The following is an 11,961-nucleotide window of genomic DNA, read 5'->3' on the forward strand; positions in this document are numbered from 1 at the left end:
CACGGGATTCTCAGGCGATTTTTTCATAAAATCGCCGATTTATCCTGTGTCGCCGATTTTTTGGCGATTTTTTGCGAAAAATCGCCTGGCCGACTTATCTCCTCCATGTGTCGTTTCGCCACCCGTCGACACGCGATATATCGGCGATATTTCACCGATTTTTTCCTCCTTGGCTATACGCCAACAATAGATATGATAAGTTTTATATTATTCCAAACAAGTCTTATCCTATAAAGAGGGGTCTCATATTGTCACTTGTGTTTTTTGTTGAGATCCAAATAAAAAACATGTACACTATATTTGGTTCTTGAAAAATTTAAGGGAAAATTTTTAAATTTTTAATTAATCTTAATTATATTTGACTTTCTTTGATATTTTTCATGAGATAATCAAATAAGGGAAAATTATTATTTTTTAGTATTTTTTTCTTTCCTTGGCATTTTTTTTTAGAAGCAAACATAATCGTATGATTGCTTGAAATATGATAAACATGTCATGTGCGAGCTTAAAATCCAACATTTTTTTTAATAACAAAAATAGCCAAAGAAGCTCTTATTAAATTTAAAAAGGAATTTTTAATTTTCCAAAATCCAAACTTGATGAGTTTTTTTTTTCTTTTTGTCTTTTTCAAAGCTCCACCATAATGATATAATTTTGTATTAAATTATAATTATTTATTCAATGACTCCATTTTGTGCAACCATCTCCCTAAAATGTATAGTATATATAACCTGTCCACAAAATAACCAAGTATTGATTAATTTTGGAAAAACTTAGTATTAAATTAAAATAATTATTATGTAAAAATATTTAGAAAAATGCAAACAAATTACATAGTGGTAGAAATTTCAAATTTTTACAAAAAGGCAAAACAAAAACACTAAAAAGTATAACAAAAATTAGAAAAATAATATATTTATTTAAAAAAATTCTAAAATATTAAAAAAAAAAAACTATTGTGTTATACCATGCTTTCAACTATGAAACTCATTTAAGGAAGAAGTTTTATTTCCTCTTAATTTTTTGCAACTTAAATTTAATATATTTAATACTAATTAATTAAGACTTAAAAAAAGTGCAGTTCACTTTTTAATACCTTTGTATGTTTATTCATTTTCTAGGAACAACTTCAAACCCTAAACCCTAATATGACTCAAGAGCTAGTACTCGAAAACATATTTATCGTGAAACCAATTAGTCGTATTATGCCCTTAGTACAAAAAAAAAAAACAAACAAACAAAAATCTAATTAAACACTTATGAAAATTCAAATCACACAAGCATCAATCATTTTATTAATAGATAAAAAACAAAGCAAACTTCGAAAATTACATAATCATCGACATCATTATCATCATCAAGCCTTAAACATAGTAGATAAGAGATTTAAGTAGTAGGAGATTAAAATATAACAAGGTGCAAAGCTCTCATTTCTTGGCAGCCAAACCTAAATAAGCTTGGCGAACCATTTGAAAGTACACCACCATCTTCTCCTTGGGCAGCAAGGTTGGCTTGATGAGAGGCACCTCCACAAAGTTGGCCATCCATTTGTGAATGTGTGGTTGCTTTTGAGGGTCCAAAACCTTGAACCCTCCAACTTCTTCAATGACTTCCACCCAATTACATATCCAACCTAGCACAATGTCCACATACCCAAGACCATTTTTGCCTCCAAAGAATAATGTCTTGTCATTGAGCTTGGCTGCAGCCTCTCCTTCAAGCACTTCCATGGCTTCTTTTAGTTCCTTCACTACCTTCTCTTGTTGCTCTCCTTCAGTAACTAATGCTGTTCTTGTAGCTTCTGTTATCTATACATAACATCAATCAAAATTTAAAATTTGTAATTAAGTGTGGGTTCAAGTACACTTCCTATTTTTTATTTTTTTTAAATTGTAGACTTTTATATCGAAACACAAAACTATAAATTTATTTTATATCTTAATAAATCCTTTTAAAAAATTTTATAATTTACAAAATTTTAAAATTTGAGGTAGTAAATTTTTTTTAATAATAATACTTTTAATATATTTATTTTTTTTAAACCGTTTTCAAATTGATGATTTTTTTCAATATAAGCTTTTTAAAGTATTTGTATTTTATACCAAAAGTTAGTGTTAATTTTTTATTTTGATTAGGGAATGAAAATGTATCCAAATAATCACTAAATTACATCCTTTTAATCTATTTATTTAGTAAATAGAAAGATTCTCATTTTAGAAGTTTAGAACCAAAAAGTAATTTAAAAAATAATTTTGAAAGGGATAAAATTTTAATATTTAGAAATTGAAATAGAAGTCAAATTTATAATTTTTAAGTACAAAATTTCATTTAATATCTGATAACTTAATTTTCACATAATCCAAAAATAAAATTTTTATAGGAATTAATATTTTTTTGGTTTTTTGATATTAAACTCTGTTTAAAAATATAAACTCTTTTAGAAAATTTATCTAAATACATACAAAATCTCTTCTTGAGCTTATAAATTTTTTCTTTTGTTGTTTTGGTAAACTCCATCACAAAAAAATTTTGAATCATTATAATACTGCTGCTGTTTTTGGACTTTGGACCCCATCAAATAGAGAGAGAGAGAGACAGAGATTCACAAAAAATTTGAATCTTTATAATACTACTCTGTTTTTGGACTTTGGGTTTGAATCTTTATAATACTGCTGCTGTTTTTGGACTTTGGACCCCGTCAAAGAGAGAGAGAGAGAAAGAGAGAGAGAGGAGATTCACAAAAAATTTGAATCTTTATAATACTACTGCTGTTTTTGGACTTTGGGTTTGAATCTTTATAATACTGCTGCTGTTTTTGGACTTTGGACCCCGTCAAAGAGAGAGAGAGAGAGAGAGAGAGAGAGGAAAGATTCACAAAAAATTTGAATCTTTATGATACTACTGCTGTTTTTGGACTTTGGACCACATCAAATAGAGAGAGAGAGAGAGGAAAAACATTTTGATGTACTAAGTGATAATTAAAAATAGTGGGAATAATCATATGATGGGGATCTCGGTTTTGTGCTTACATATGGATCACCAACATGAATTAGACAAAAGAAAAAAAAAATTTTATGGTATCTAAAAATACATACCTTTTGTTCAATGAAGTTTGCCCAAAAGCGAGCCTTGGCTCTCTCATGAGGGTCTTGAGGCAAAATGGGGTTTTGCTTCCAATTCTCATCAATATACTCTATGATAACAAGTGATTCAACGATGGGGTTGCCGTTATGAAGCAGCACAGGGACTTTCTGGTGAACTGGGTTGGAGGTGAGGAGAAGAGAGCTCTTGTTGGTCAAGTCTTCTTCCACATACTCATATTCTATGCCTTTGAACTTGAGAGCCCACTCTACTCTTTTCACAAATGGGCTTACCCATATGCCCAACAGCTTCACTTGCTCTTCCTGCATCGCCCCACTGGCCATGTTGATGCCTTTGATCAGAGCTTGGTGGGTATGAAGTGGAAGATAGATGATAGGGTATAAATATAGAAGTGGAAGAGATACGATAGGTTGTAAAACACAGCTTGGAAAAACCCAAAATAACCTCCAAGTCAAGTTGTTGAACCGCCTAGTCAAGTTGTCTTTTACATCAACAACTTGATAATTTTTTTTAATCTTCCAAGGGGGCATGTGCCCCCTTTGAGCCCTAGCTAAATCCGCCAGTGATCTCAACTTACATAAACTTTCTTTAAGCTTTGAATAAAGTTATGGGTTCCTATAATTTTCAAGACCAAGTACTCTTAATCCTTTACACTTAAAGATTTTTAGTTCTAAGTGACCTTCTTACATTTTCTCGAGATCTCACTCTTAACCATACTCACAACGATGTTAATGAACAAGATTGATGTCACAAAAATCATAGTATAAGTTTCAGTTGAAATGGATTCAAATTGAAACTATGATTGAAGATAGTGCTCTAAGGCATACAAGTTTAGCTCAAATGCATTTAAAAAATATATAGCCTCCCCTCACTTCTCTCGAACACCAACCTCCTCCCTCTACCCCAAATTTGTCTATGATGACTTGTTTCCATAGAGAATCCCTCTCTACCGCAAATCTCCAGCTCCACTTCCTAAGTAAGGCTTTGTTTAGGGCCACAAGACTGCGAATACCTAAGCCTCCTTATCTCATATCAGAACAAACCAAACTCCAATTCACCAAGTGCGGTTTTTTCTCTTACGCACCACCGCCCCATAAGAAGTCTCTTAGAATCTTTTCAAGTCTTGCACACACCTTCTGTGTTCTCTATGTTGTTTCATATTTCTCTTCTCTTCTTTTCTTCTGCTTCTTTCCCTTTTTTCCTTATTTTCTTTTGGCTTTTTGGGGGTAGATTGAAAGTTATAATAAAGGAAGGGGGGAAGCAGGAGGTGGCATAGTATAGGTTGGTGGTCTATTTTGCATTTGTGGTGGTTTGGTCTCAATAATATTGTGATGTAATGTTACTGTGATGATTATTTGTGTTCCTGTCAAAGGTCATAAGGTGTTTCTGTGTTATATGCTGCATGTGGTCTGGGTATATGAATGAATTTGTGTCTTGTAGGTTTTTAGGCATTGATTTGTTTGTGTCCTCTAATGAATCCTGAAAATTTCAGTTTATTGGTCATTTGCCTTTGTTTCAGAATCTGTTTTTTCCCCCACTATGTAGTGGGGATGAACATCAGTCCCTAATATTAACTCTTGTGAGAAACTTAATGGACGAATCACATTCTTTAATTGAATTACAGCAATTATTTGTTGTAGATGAAATCCATTTTCTCAGAGGTGCTTCTCATGAATTTAGAAGCCCATGTAATAAAACTCTCAAGTATTGAGACATGTGAGATTACAAAGATGGTGATTAGTTATTATAATGTATTCAATCTTGGATTTGGAATGGTATAGGATTTACCCTATGCTTTAATAACAAGTTTCCAACGCTATTAAAACTTATAGGATTGTACTTGTCGAATGCAATAGTTTCTATGTTTATCAGCTTTGAGGAACTTTTCTTTCTTCAAGAAGTGATAAATCTCTTCCCTGGAATTTTAACTAGAGTTAGTGATGGTCTTGGATGATTGTTTGTTTAGCCTTGAAATTAAAAGAAAGTAGTGGTAAGGATAAGTCATGGCTGCTGCTGAATTGTTATTAGGCCTTCATTTCAAATTGAGGCAAAAATCCGAATTTTTTATGAACAGATTGGGTAGGAGAGACAAGATTATCTTGATTAAGGCAAGCACTGTTGGAATTCCAGGTGACCAGTGATGGAGAGTTGTTCTTGAAATCAGCTATAGGAAGAACAGGGAGCAGAGAAGCAAAAATGTGGCAACATCTGCCCTAGGAAGAATAGGGGAGCAGAGAAGCAAAAATTTGGCAACATCTGCTGAACCTTCCTTAATCATAACAGTTCATAACCTTCTGGGATGGTGATAATTCCTTCCTCTCATCAGATTCTGGATAAATAAATATAGCCATGGTACTGCTGTGTCATAAAAAAAATTGAAGTATGCTTGTATCCTCAATGTTTCCCAGGAAAAGTTGTCCCTTCCTTCCCATTAGCAGTTCTAGAGATACCCTTGCCCAACTAGAGTGTTCCTCCCTGGTTAAGAAATATATGAAATTATGAATCCTCCTTCCCTTTTTTTTTCTTTTCTTAATACTTTCCAAGAATAAAACATAATCAAAAGTTTTCAACGAGAAACTAACATTTAATTAGCAAGATCCAATCTCTCATTTATTGGCAACCAAAGCTAAACAAGCTTGGTGAATCATTTGAAACTTGAAAGTGACCCACCAATTTCTCCTTGACCACCTTAGGCAACAAGGTTGCCTCGGAGAGAGGCAACTCATACAAAGTTGGCCATCCATTTGTGAATGTGAGGTTGCTTTTGAGGGTCCAACAACTTGAACCCTCCCCAACTTTTTCAATGACTACCACCCAACCACACATCAAACCTAGCACAATGTCTACGTACACTATGCCATTGTTGCCTCCAAATAATACTCTCTCTCTCTCCTTCAGTCACTTCCATGGCTTCTTTTGCTTCCTTCTCTTGTTGCTCCCCTCGCGTAATCAATGTTTTTCTTATGAGTTATGACCTATGTTACCTATACATAACATGAACCAAAATTTATAATTATGTAATTTTGAGCTATTTATTTATTAAATGAGAAGATTTTTAAAACGCGTTTGATAGTATTTTTATTCAAAATTTTTTTAGTGAGAGTGTTTTCTTTTAAAGTGCTTTTAAAATAATCAACTATGACATGTATCTTTAGAAACACTATAATTAATTTTCAATATTATAAATGTTTTTTTAATTTTTCTAAAAATGTTTTCTAAATTTTCCTAAACACCTAATTTAAAAAAAAAAAAAATACTTTTTAAGCCAAAAGTATTTTTTTTAAACATTGTCAAAAGGACTCATAGAAACTTAGACTTCATTTGTTAGCAGCAAATGCCAGAAAGGTCAACCACATGCCGCTTGACATGGGGTCCGTTCACCCAATTGTAGATGTCACGCAACCTTTGACATTTGACCCCTGACACACCACTCCCCTATGAGAAAGTTGACGTACTTGAATGGTTAGATGATGGTTTGGAAGCCTTATAAAAGGAGAAGAAGAATATGATAAAAGACATATTTTGTCTAGGGCAAGAAAAAAGGCACGCGGTAAAAGAGAAGGTCACACTTGTTGTCTAGTGTCCTCAATAGTCATCGGATCCTCATATCCGGAAAGGTTGTACACCAACAATAGATATGATAAGTTTTATATTATTTCAAACAAGTCCTATCCAATAACGAGGGGTCACATTTTGTCACTTGTGTTTTTTGTAGACATCCAAAAAAAAAACATGTATGCCATGTTTGGTTTTCGGAAAATTTAAAGGAAAATATGAGGGAATGAAAATAGAGAAGAAAAATGAAAAAAAATAAAAAAGTGAAGGAAAATAAAAAAATAGATTTAAAGTTAATAAATTATTTTAATTTATATATTATTTTAAATTTATTTTAACTCTTTGATGTAAAGATTAAATAACTTAAAAAATTTTAAATTTTTAATTAATCTTAATTATATTTAATTTTCTTTGATTTTTTCATAAGACAATAAGGGAAATTTTATTTTTTTCTTTCCTTGGCATTTTTTTTGAGAAGCAAACATAATCCTATGATTGCTTGAAATATGATAAACATGTCCTGTGTGAGCTTAAAATCCAACATTTTTTTTAATAACAAAAATAGCCAAAGAAGCTCTTATTAAATTTAAAAAGGAATTTTTAATTTTCCAAAATCTAAACTTGATGAGTTGTTTTTCTTTTTATTTTTTTTTTCTTTTTGTCTTTTTCAAAGCTCCACCATAATGATATAATTTTGTATTAAATTATAATTATTTATTCAATGACTCTATTTTGTGCAACCATCTCCCTAAAATGTATAGTATATATAACCTGTCCACAAGTAACCAAGTATTGATTAATTTTGAAAAAACTTAGTATTAAATTAAAATAATTATTATGTAAAAATATTTAGAAAAATGCAAACAAATTACATAGTGGTAGAAATTTCACATTTTTACAAAAAGGCAAAACAAAAACACTAAAAAGTATAACAAAAATTAGAAAAATAATATATTTATTTTAAAAAATTCTAAAATATTAAAAAACTATTGTGTTATACCATGCTTTCAACTATGAAACTCATTTAAGGAAGAAGTTTTATTTCCTCTTAATTTTTTGCAACTTAAATTTAATACATTTAATACTAATTAATTAAGACTTAAAAAAAGTGCAGTTCACTTCTTAATACTGTTGTATGTTTATTCATTTTCTAGGAACAACTTCAAACCCTAAACCCTAATATGACTCAAGAGCTAGCACTCGAAAACATATTTATCGTGAAACCAATTAGTCGTATTATGCCCTTAGTACAAAAAAAGAAAAAAACAAACAAAAATCTAATTAAACACTTAAGAAAATTCAAATCACACAAGCATCAATCATTTTATTAATAGATAAAAAACAAAGCAAACTTCGAAAATTACATAATCATCGGCATCATTATCATCATCAAGCCCTAAACATAGTAGATAAGAGATTTAAGTAGTAGGAGATTAAAATATAACAAGGTGCAAAGCTCTCATTTCTTGGCATCCAAACCTAAATGAGCTTGGCGAACCATTTGAAAGCACACCACCATCTTCTCCTTGGGCAGCAAGGTTGGCTTGATGAGAGGCACCTCCACAAAGTTGGCCATCCATTTGTGAATGTGTGGTTGCTTTTGTGGGTCCAAAACCTTGAACCCTCCAACTTCTTCAATGACTTCCACCCAATTACATATCCAACCTAGCACAATGTCCACATACCCAAGACCATTTTTGCCTCCAAAGAATAATGTCTTGTCATTGAGCTTGGCTGCAGCCTCTCCTTCAAGCACTTCCATGGCTTCTTTTAGTTCCTTCACTACCTTCTTTTGTTGCTCTCCTTCAGTAACTAATGCTGTTCTTGTAGCTTCTGTTATCTATACATAACAATATCAATCAAAATTTAAAATTTGTAATTAAGTGTGGATTCGAGTACACTTCCTATTTTTTATTTTTTAAAATTGTAAACTTTTATATCGAAACACAAAACTATAAATTTATCTTATATCTTAATAAATCCTTTTAAAAAAATTTATAATTTGAGGTAGTAAATTTTTTTTAATAATAATATTTTAATATATATATATATATATTCAAATTCAGGATTTTTTCAATATAAGCTTTTTAAAGCATTTGTATTCTATACCAAAAGTTAGTGTTATTTTTTTTATTTTGATTAGGGAACGGGAAATGTATCCAAATAAGCACTAAATTACAAACTTTTAATCTATTTATTTAGTAAATCTGAAGATTCTCATGTGAGAAGCTTAGAACCCATTCGAAAGTAATTTTGAAAGGGATAGGATTTTAATACTTAGAAGTTGAAATAGAAGTCAAATTTATAATTTTTAAGTACAAAATTTCATTTAACATGTGATAACTTAATTTTCACACAATCCAAAAATAAAAATTTTATAGGAATTAATGTTTTTTTGGTTTTTGATATTAAACTCTTTTAAAAAATTTATCTAAATACATACAAAATCTCTTCTTGAGCTTATAAATTTTTTCTTTTGTTGTTTTGGTAAACTCCATCACAAAAAATTTGAATCTTTATAATACTACTGCTGTTTTTGGACTTTGGGCCACATCAAATAGAGAGAGAGAGAGAGAGAGAGAGAGAGAGAGAGAGAGAGAACCACACATTTTGATGTATTTTATCTCTGTTTTAATTTTATGTATACTAAGTGATAATTAAAAATAGTGGGAATAATCATATGATGGGGATCTGGGTTTTGTGCTTATAATTTAGGGTTATCCAATTTGTTAAAAGCCAACATCCATTCCAACCTTCTTTACTTACAAAAATACATTTTGGATCTCTCCAATATCATAATCATTTGATAATATAAATAAATAAATAAATCATTTTACATCAAATCATTCATAAATAATACTTGGAGATGCATCACATCTCTAAGATAATTCTTTTTATTAATTAAAAAAAAAAATCACCAACATGAATTAGACAAAAGAAAAAAAAAATTTATGGTATCTAAAAATACATACCTTTTGTTCAATGAAGTTTGCCCAAAAGCGAGCCTTGGCTCTCTCATGAGGGTCTTGAGGCAAAATGGGGTTTTGCTTCCAATTCTCATCAATATACTCTATGATAACAAGTGATTCAACAATGGGGTTGCCGTTATGAAGCAGCACAGGGACTTTCTGGTGAACTGGGTTGGAGGTGAGGAGAAGAGAGCTCTTGTTGGTCAAGTCTTCTTCCACATACTCATATTCTATGCCTTTGAACTTGAGAGCCCACTCTATTCTTCTCACAAATGGGCTAAACCATATGCCCAACAGCTTCACTTGCTCTTCCTGCATCGCCCCACTGGCCATGTTGATGCCTTTGATCAGAGCTTGGTGGGTATGAAGTGGAAGATAGATGATAGGATATAAATATACAAGTGGAAGAGATACGATCGGTTGTAAAACACAACTTGGAAAAACCCAAAATAACCTCCGAGTCAAGTTGTCTTTTACTCAACGAGTCAAGTTGTTGAATTTTTAAGTCCAGATTTTTCTTCAAAGTTAAAAACATCCAAATTCTAAAGATTATATTAATTTAAAAACATTATAAATGAGTTAGAAAGATTGTTAAGTGCCTCTATATAAGATATGACCATAGGAACTTGTCTATAAGGTTCTTAAGTAGTCTTTCAATTTGCCCAAATTCTTTATTGATTCAAATTTGCCGCTACTTAGCATTTAATTCAATTCCTTACAAGTTGAAATTTTAAACTTCAATCAAACAATTAGTTTCCATTAACCTCGTTTTATTATCATCAAAACACAATTAACAAAAACCTTGAGTTAATAATTTTTGTATTTCTTGTTTTCTCTGATTTTTTAAATATGAAAAGACATATAAATTTACTCAAATGTCTTCTTTAATCCTAAATTCATCCAAAACCATGATCCTAATCCTAATTCTAATCCATGATTTTTTTTCCTTTCATGTTCTTCCTCACTATTTCGTCTTCATTTTCATTATTTATCTTCTTATAATTTTCATTTTTATTCTTTATCTTCTTATGGTTATGTTTGATTCCGGGAAGTACTAAGAAAATTTTTTTTAAAGGAAAATGATTTTTTATTTTCCCATATTTGATTATCCTATAAAAAAAATATAAAAAAAAATCAAATATAATTAAAATTAATTGAAAATTTAAACATTTTCAAATTATTTAATCTTTATAATAAAGAGTTAAAATAAGTAAAATGAGTTTTTCTTTTCCTCATATTTTTCCTCCAATTTTCTAATAACCAAACTGTGAAACCAATGTTTGGTTAATCTTGATTTTGATGATAACAAAACAAGGTTTAGAACTAATGATCATATTTCAAGTGTGATTAGGCAAGATGATTTCCAAAATGGCAATTACAAAGACAAATCAAGCCAATGAGAAATCATGAAGAAGAAGACCACCTCAAAGAGAAGAGTTTTTCAAGACTAAAGCTTCTTAAGATCTCTTTGTAAGGTTGTTGGTGCACTAGGACTTTCATGCATTTCATTCTTTATTTATGCACCAAAATCATCCAAGAGTAATATCGTTTTAAATATCTTTAAAATTGGATGATTTCATGTTTTCAACTAAAACCTTGTGTTAAATAATTTTCAAACTTGTGTTAAAAGGTTTTAAGTTGAAAAATGTTGGGTGTTAAGCCAAAAATGGCTCAACCGGTTCAACCGGTCAAGGAACCGATCAACCGGTTGTACTTGTCCGGTCGAGTACCGGTCGAGGGAGACCAAAAGTTTCTCTCTCTCCCAGTGGCCTTCTCTTCCCTGTCGAGGTCTGGTCGAGGACCGGTCTAGGTTCGGCTGAGGCTCAACGATCACCTGTCAAGCATTTAATGCTAACGGCTAGTCAACCGATCGACCCCTAACTCGACCGGATGAACCCCCAAACGGCTAGTTTGGATTTTCTCTTCTATAAAAAGGCTTCAATCTTCATTGTTTCATGAGCTTAACCATCCCAAATCATTATTGATTATATTGAGCATTGGAATAGTGTTTTTAAGTGCACCATTGTTTCATAACTTGCATATCTTTAGTGCACCATTCAATCCTAATTTTTTTTTGTATCTTTGAGCTTAAAGTTCTATTACTAGGATTTTTGTGAGATCATTATTTGTATATCTTTGTGAGGAATTTTTTCAAGTGAAGGGTATCACTTGAGAGGTTATTCAAAAGAGGGATATCTCTTGAAGAAGTGTAAAGGGTGCTTGGAGCCAAAAGTTCAAGAGGGTGAATTGGAACCATAATCCAATTGTAAAGAGATTGGAAGCTTGGTTGAAGATTCAAGATAGTGGAACCCTCACTCGGTTAGGAGGTTGAGGA

At 31.3% G+C, this 11,961-nt stretch overlaps 2 protein-coding genes across 2 annotated transcripts; both read right to left on the minus strand.

The window, feature by feature from the left end:
• Window positions 1–1,272: 1,272 nt before the first annotated feature.
• Window positions 1,273–3,473, minus strand: LOC100259640 (probable glutathione S-transferase). The gene is made up of 2 exons (XM_002266864.5): window positions 3,096–3,473; window positions 1,273–1,808 (listed from the first exon to the last, which is right to left on the minus strand). Exons 1-2 carry the CDS (start codon window positions 3,423–3,425, stop codon window positions 1,428–1,430), a joined length of 711 nt encoding a protein of 236 aa, XP_002266900.1. The 5' UTR covers window positions 3,426–3,473; the 3' UTR covers window positions 1,273–1,427.
• A 4,488-nt stretch (window positions 3,474–7,961) lies between these two features.
• LOC100254521 (probable glutathione S-transferase) lies at window positions 7,962–10,044 on the minus strand. The gene is made up of 2 exons (XM_002266958.5): window positions 9,630–10,044; window positions 7,962–8,497 (listed from the first exon to the last, which is right to left on the minus strand). Exons 1-2 carry the CDS (start codon window positions 9,957–9,959, stop codon window positions 8,117–8,119), a joined length of 711 nt encoding a protein of 236 aa, XP_002266994.1. The 5' UTR covers window positions 9,960–10,044; the 3' UTR covers window positions 7,962–8,116.
• Window positions 10,045–11,961: the final 1,917 nt, after the last annotated feature.

The sequence above is a fragment of the Vitis vinifera genome, chromosome 16, assembly GCF_030704535.1.
Source record: "Vitis vinifera cultivar Pinot Noir 40024 chromosome 16, ASM3070453v1".
NCBI classification, from domain to species: Eukaryota; Viridiplantae; Streptophyta; class Magnoliopsida; order Vitales; family Vitaceae; genus Vitis; species Vitis vinifera.

What these genes read in the sequence shown, in the direction of transcription:
- LOC100254521 (XM_002266958.5), bottom strand. Translation starts at nt 9,959, where the DNA reads ATGGCCAGTGGGGCGATGCAGGAAGAGCAAGTGAAGCTGTTGGGCATA. An exon ending in CAAACTTCATTGAACAAAAG is followed by an intron (nt 8,498 to 9,629) that starts GTATGTATTTTT and finishes TGTTATGTATAG; the next exon opens with ATAACAGAAGCTACAAGAAC.
- LOC100259640 (XM_002266864.5), bottom strand. Translation starts at nt 3,425, where the DNA reads ATGGCCAGTGGGGCGATGCAGGAAGAGCAAGTGAAGCTGTTGGGCATA. An exon ending in CAAACTTCATTGAACAAAAG is followed by an intron (nt 1,809 to 3,095) that starts GTATGTATTTTT and finishes TGTTATGTATAG; the next exon opens with ATAACAGAAGCTACAAGAAC.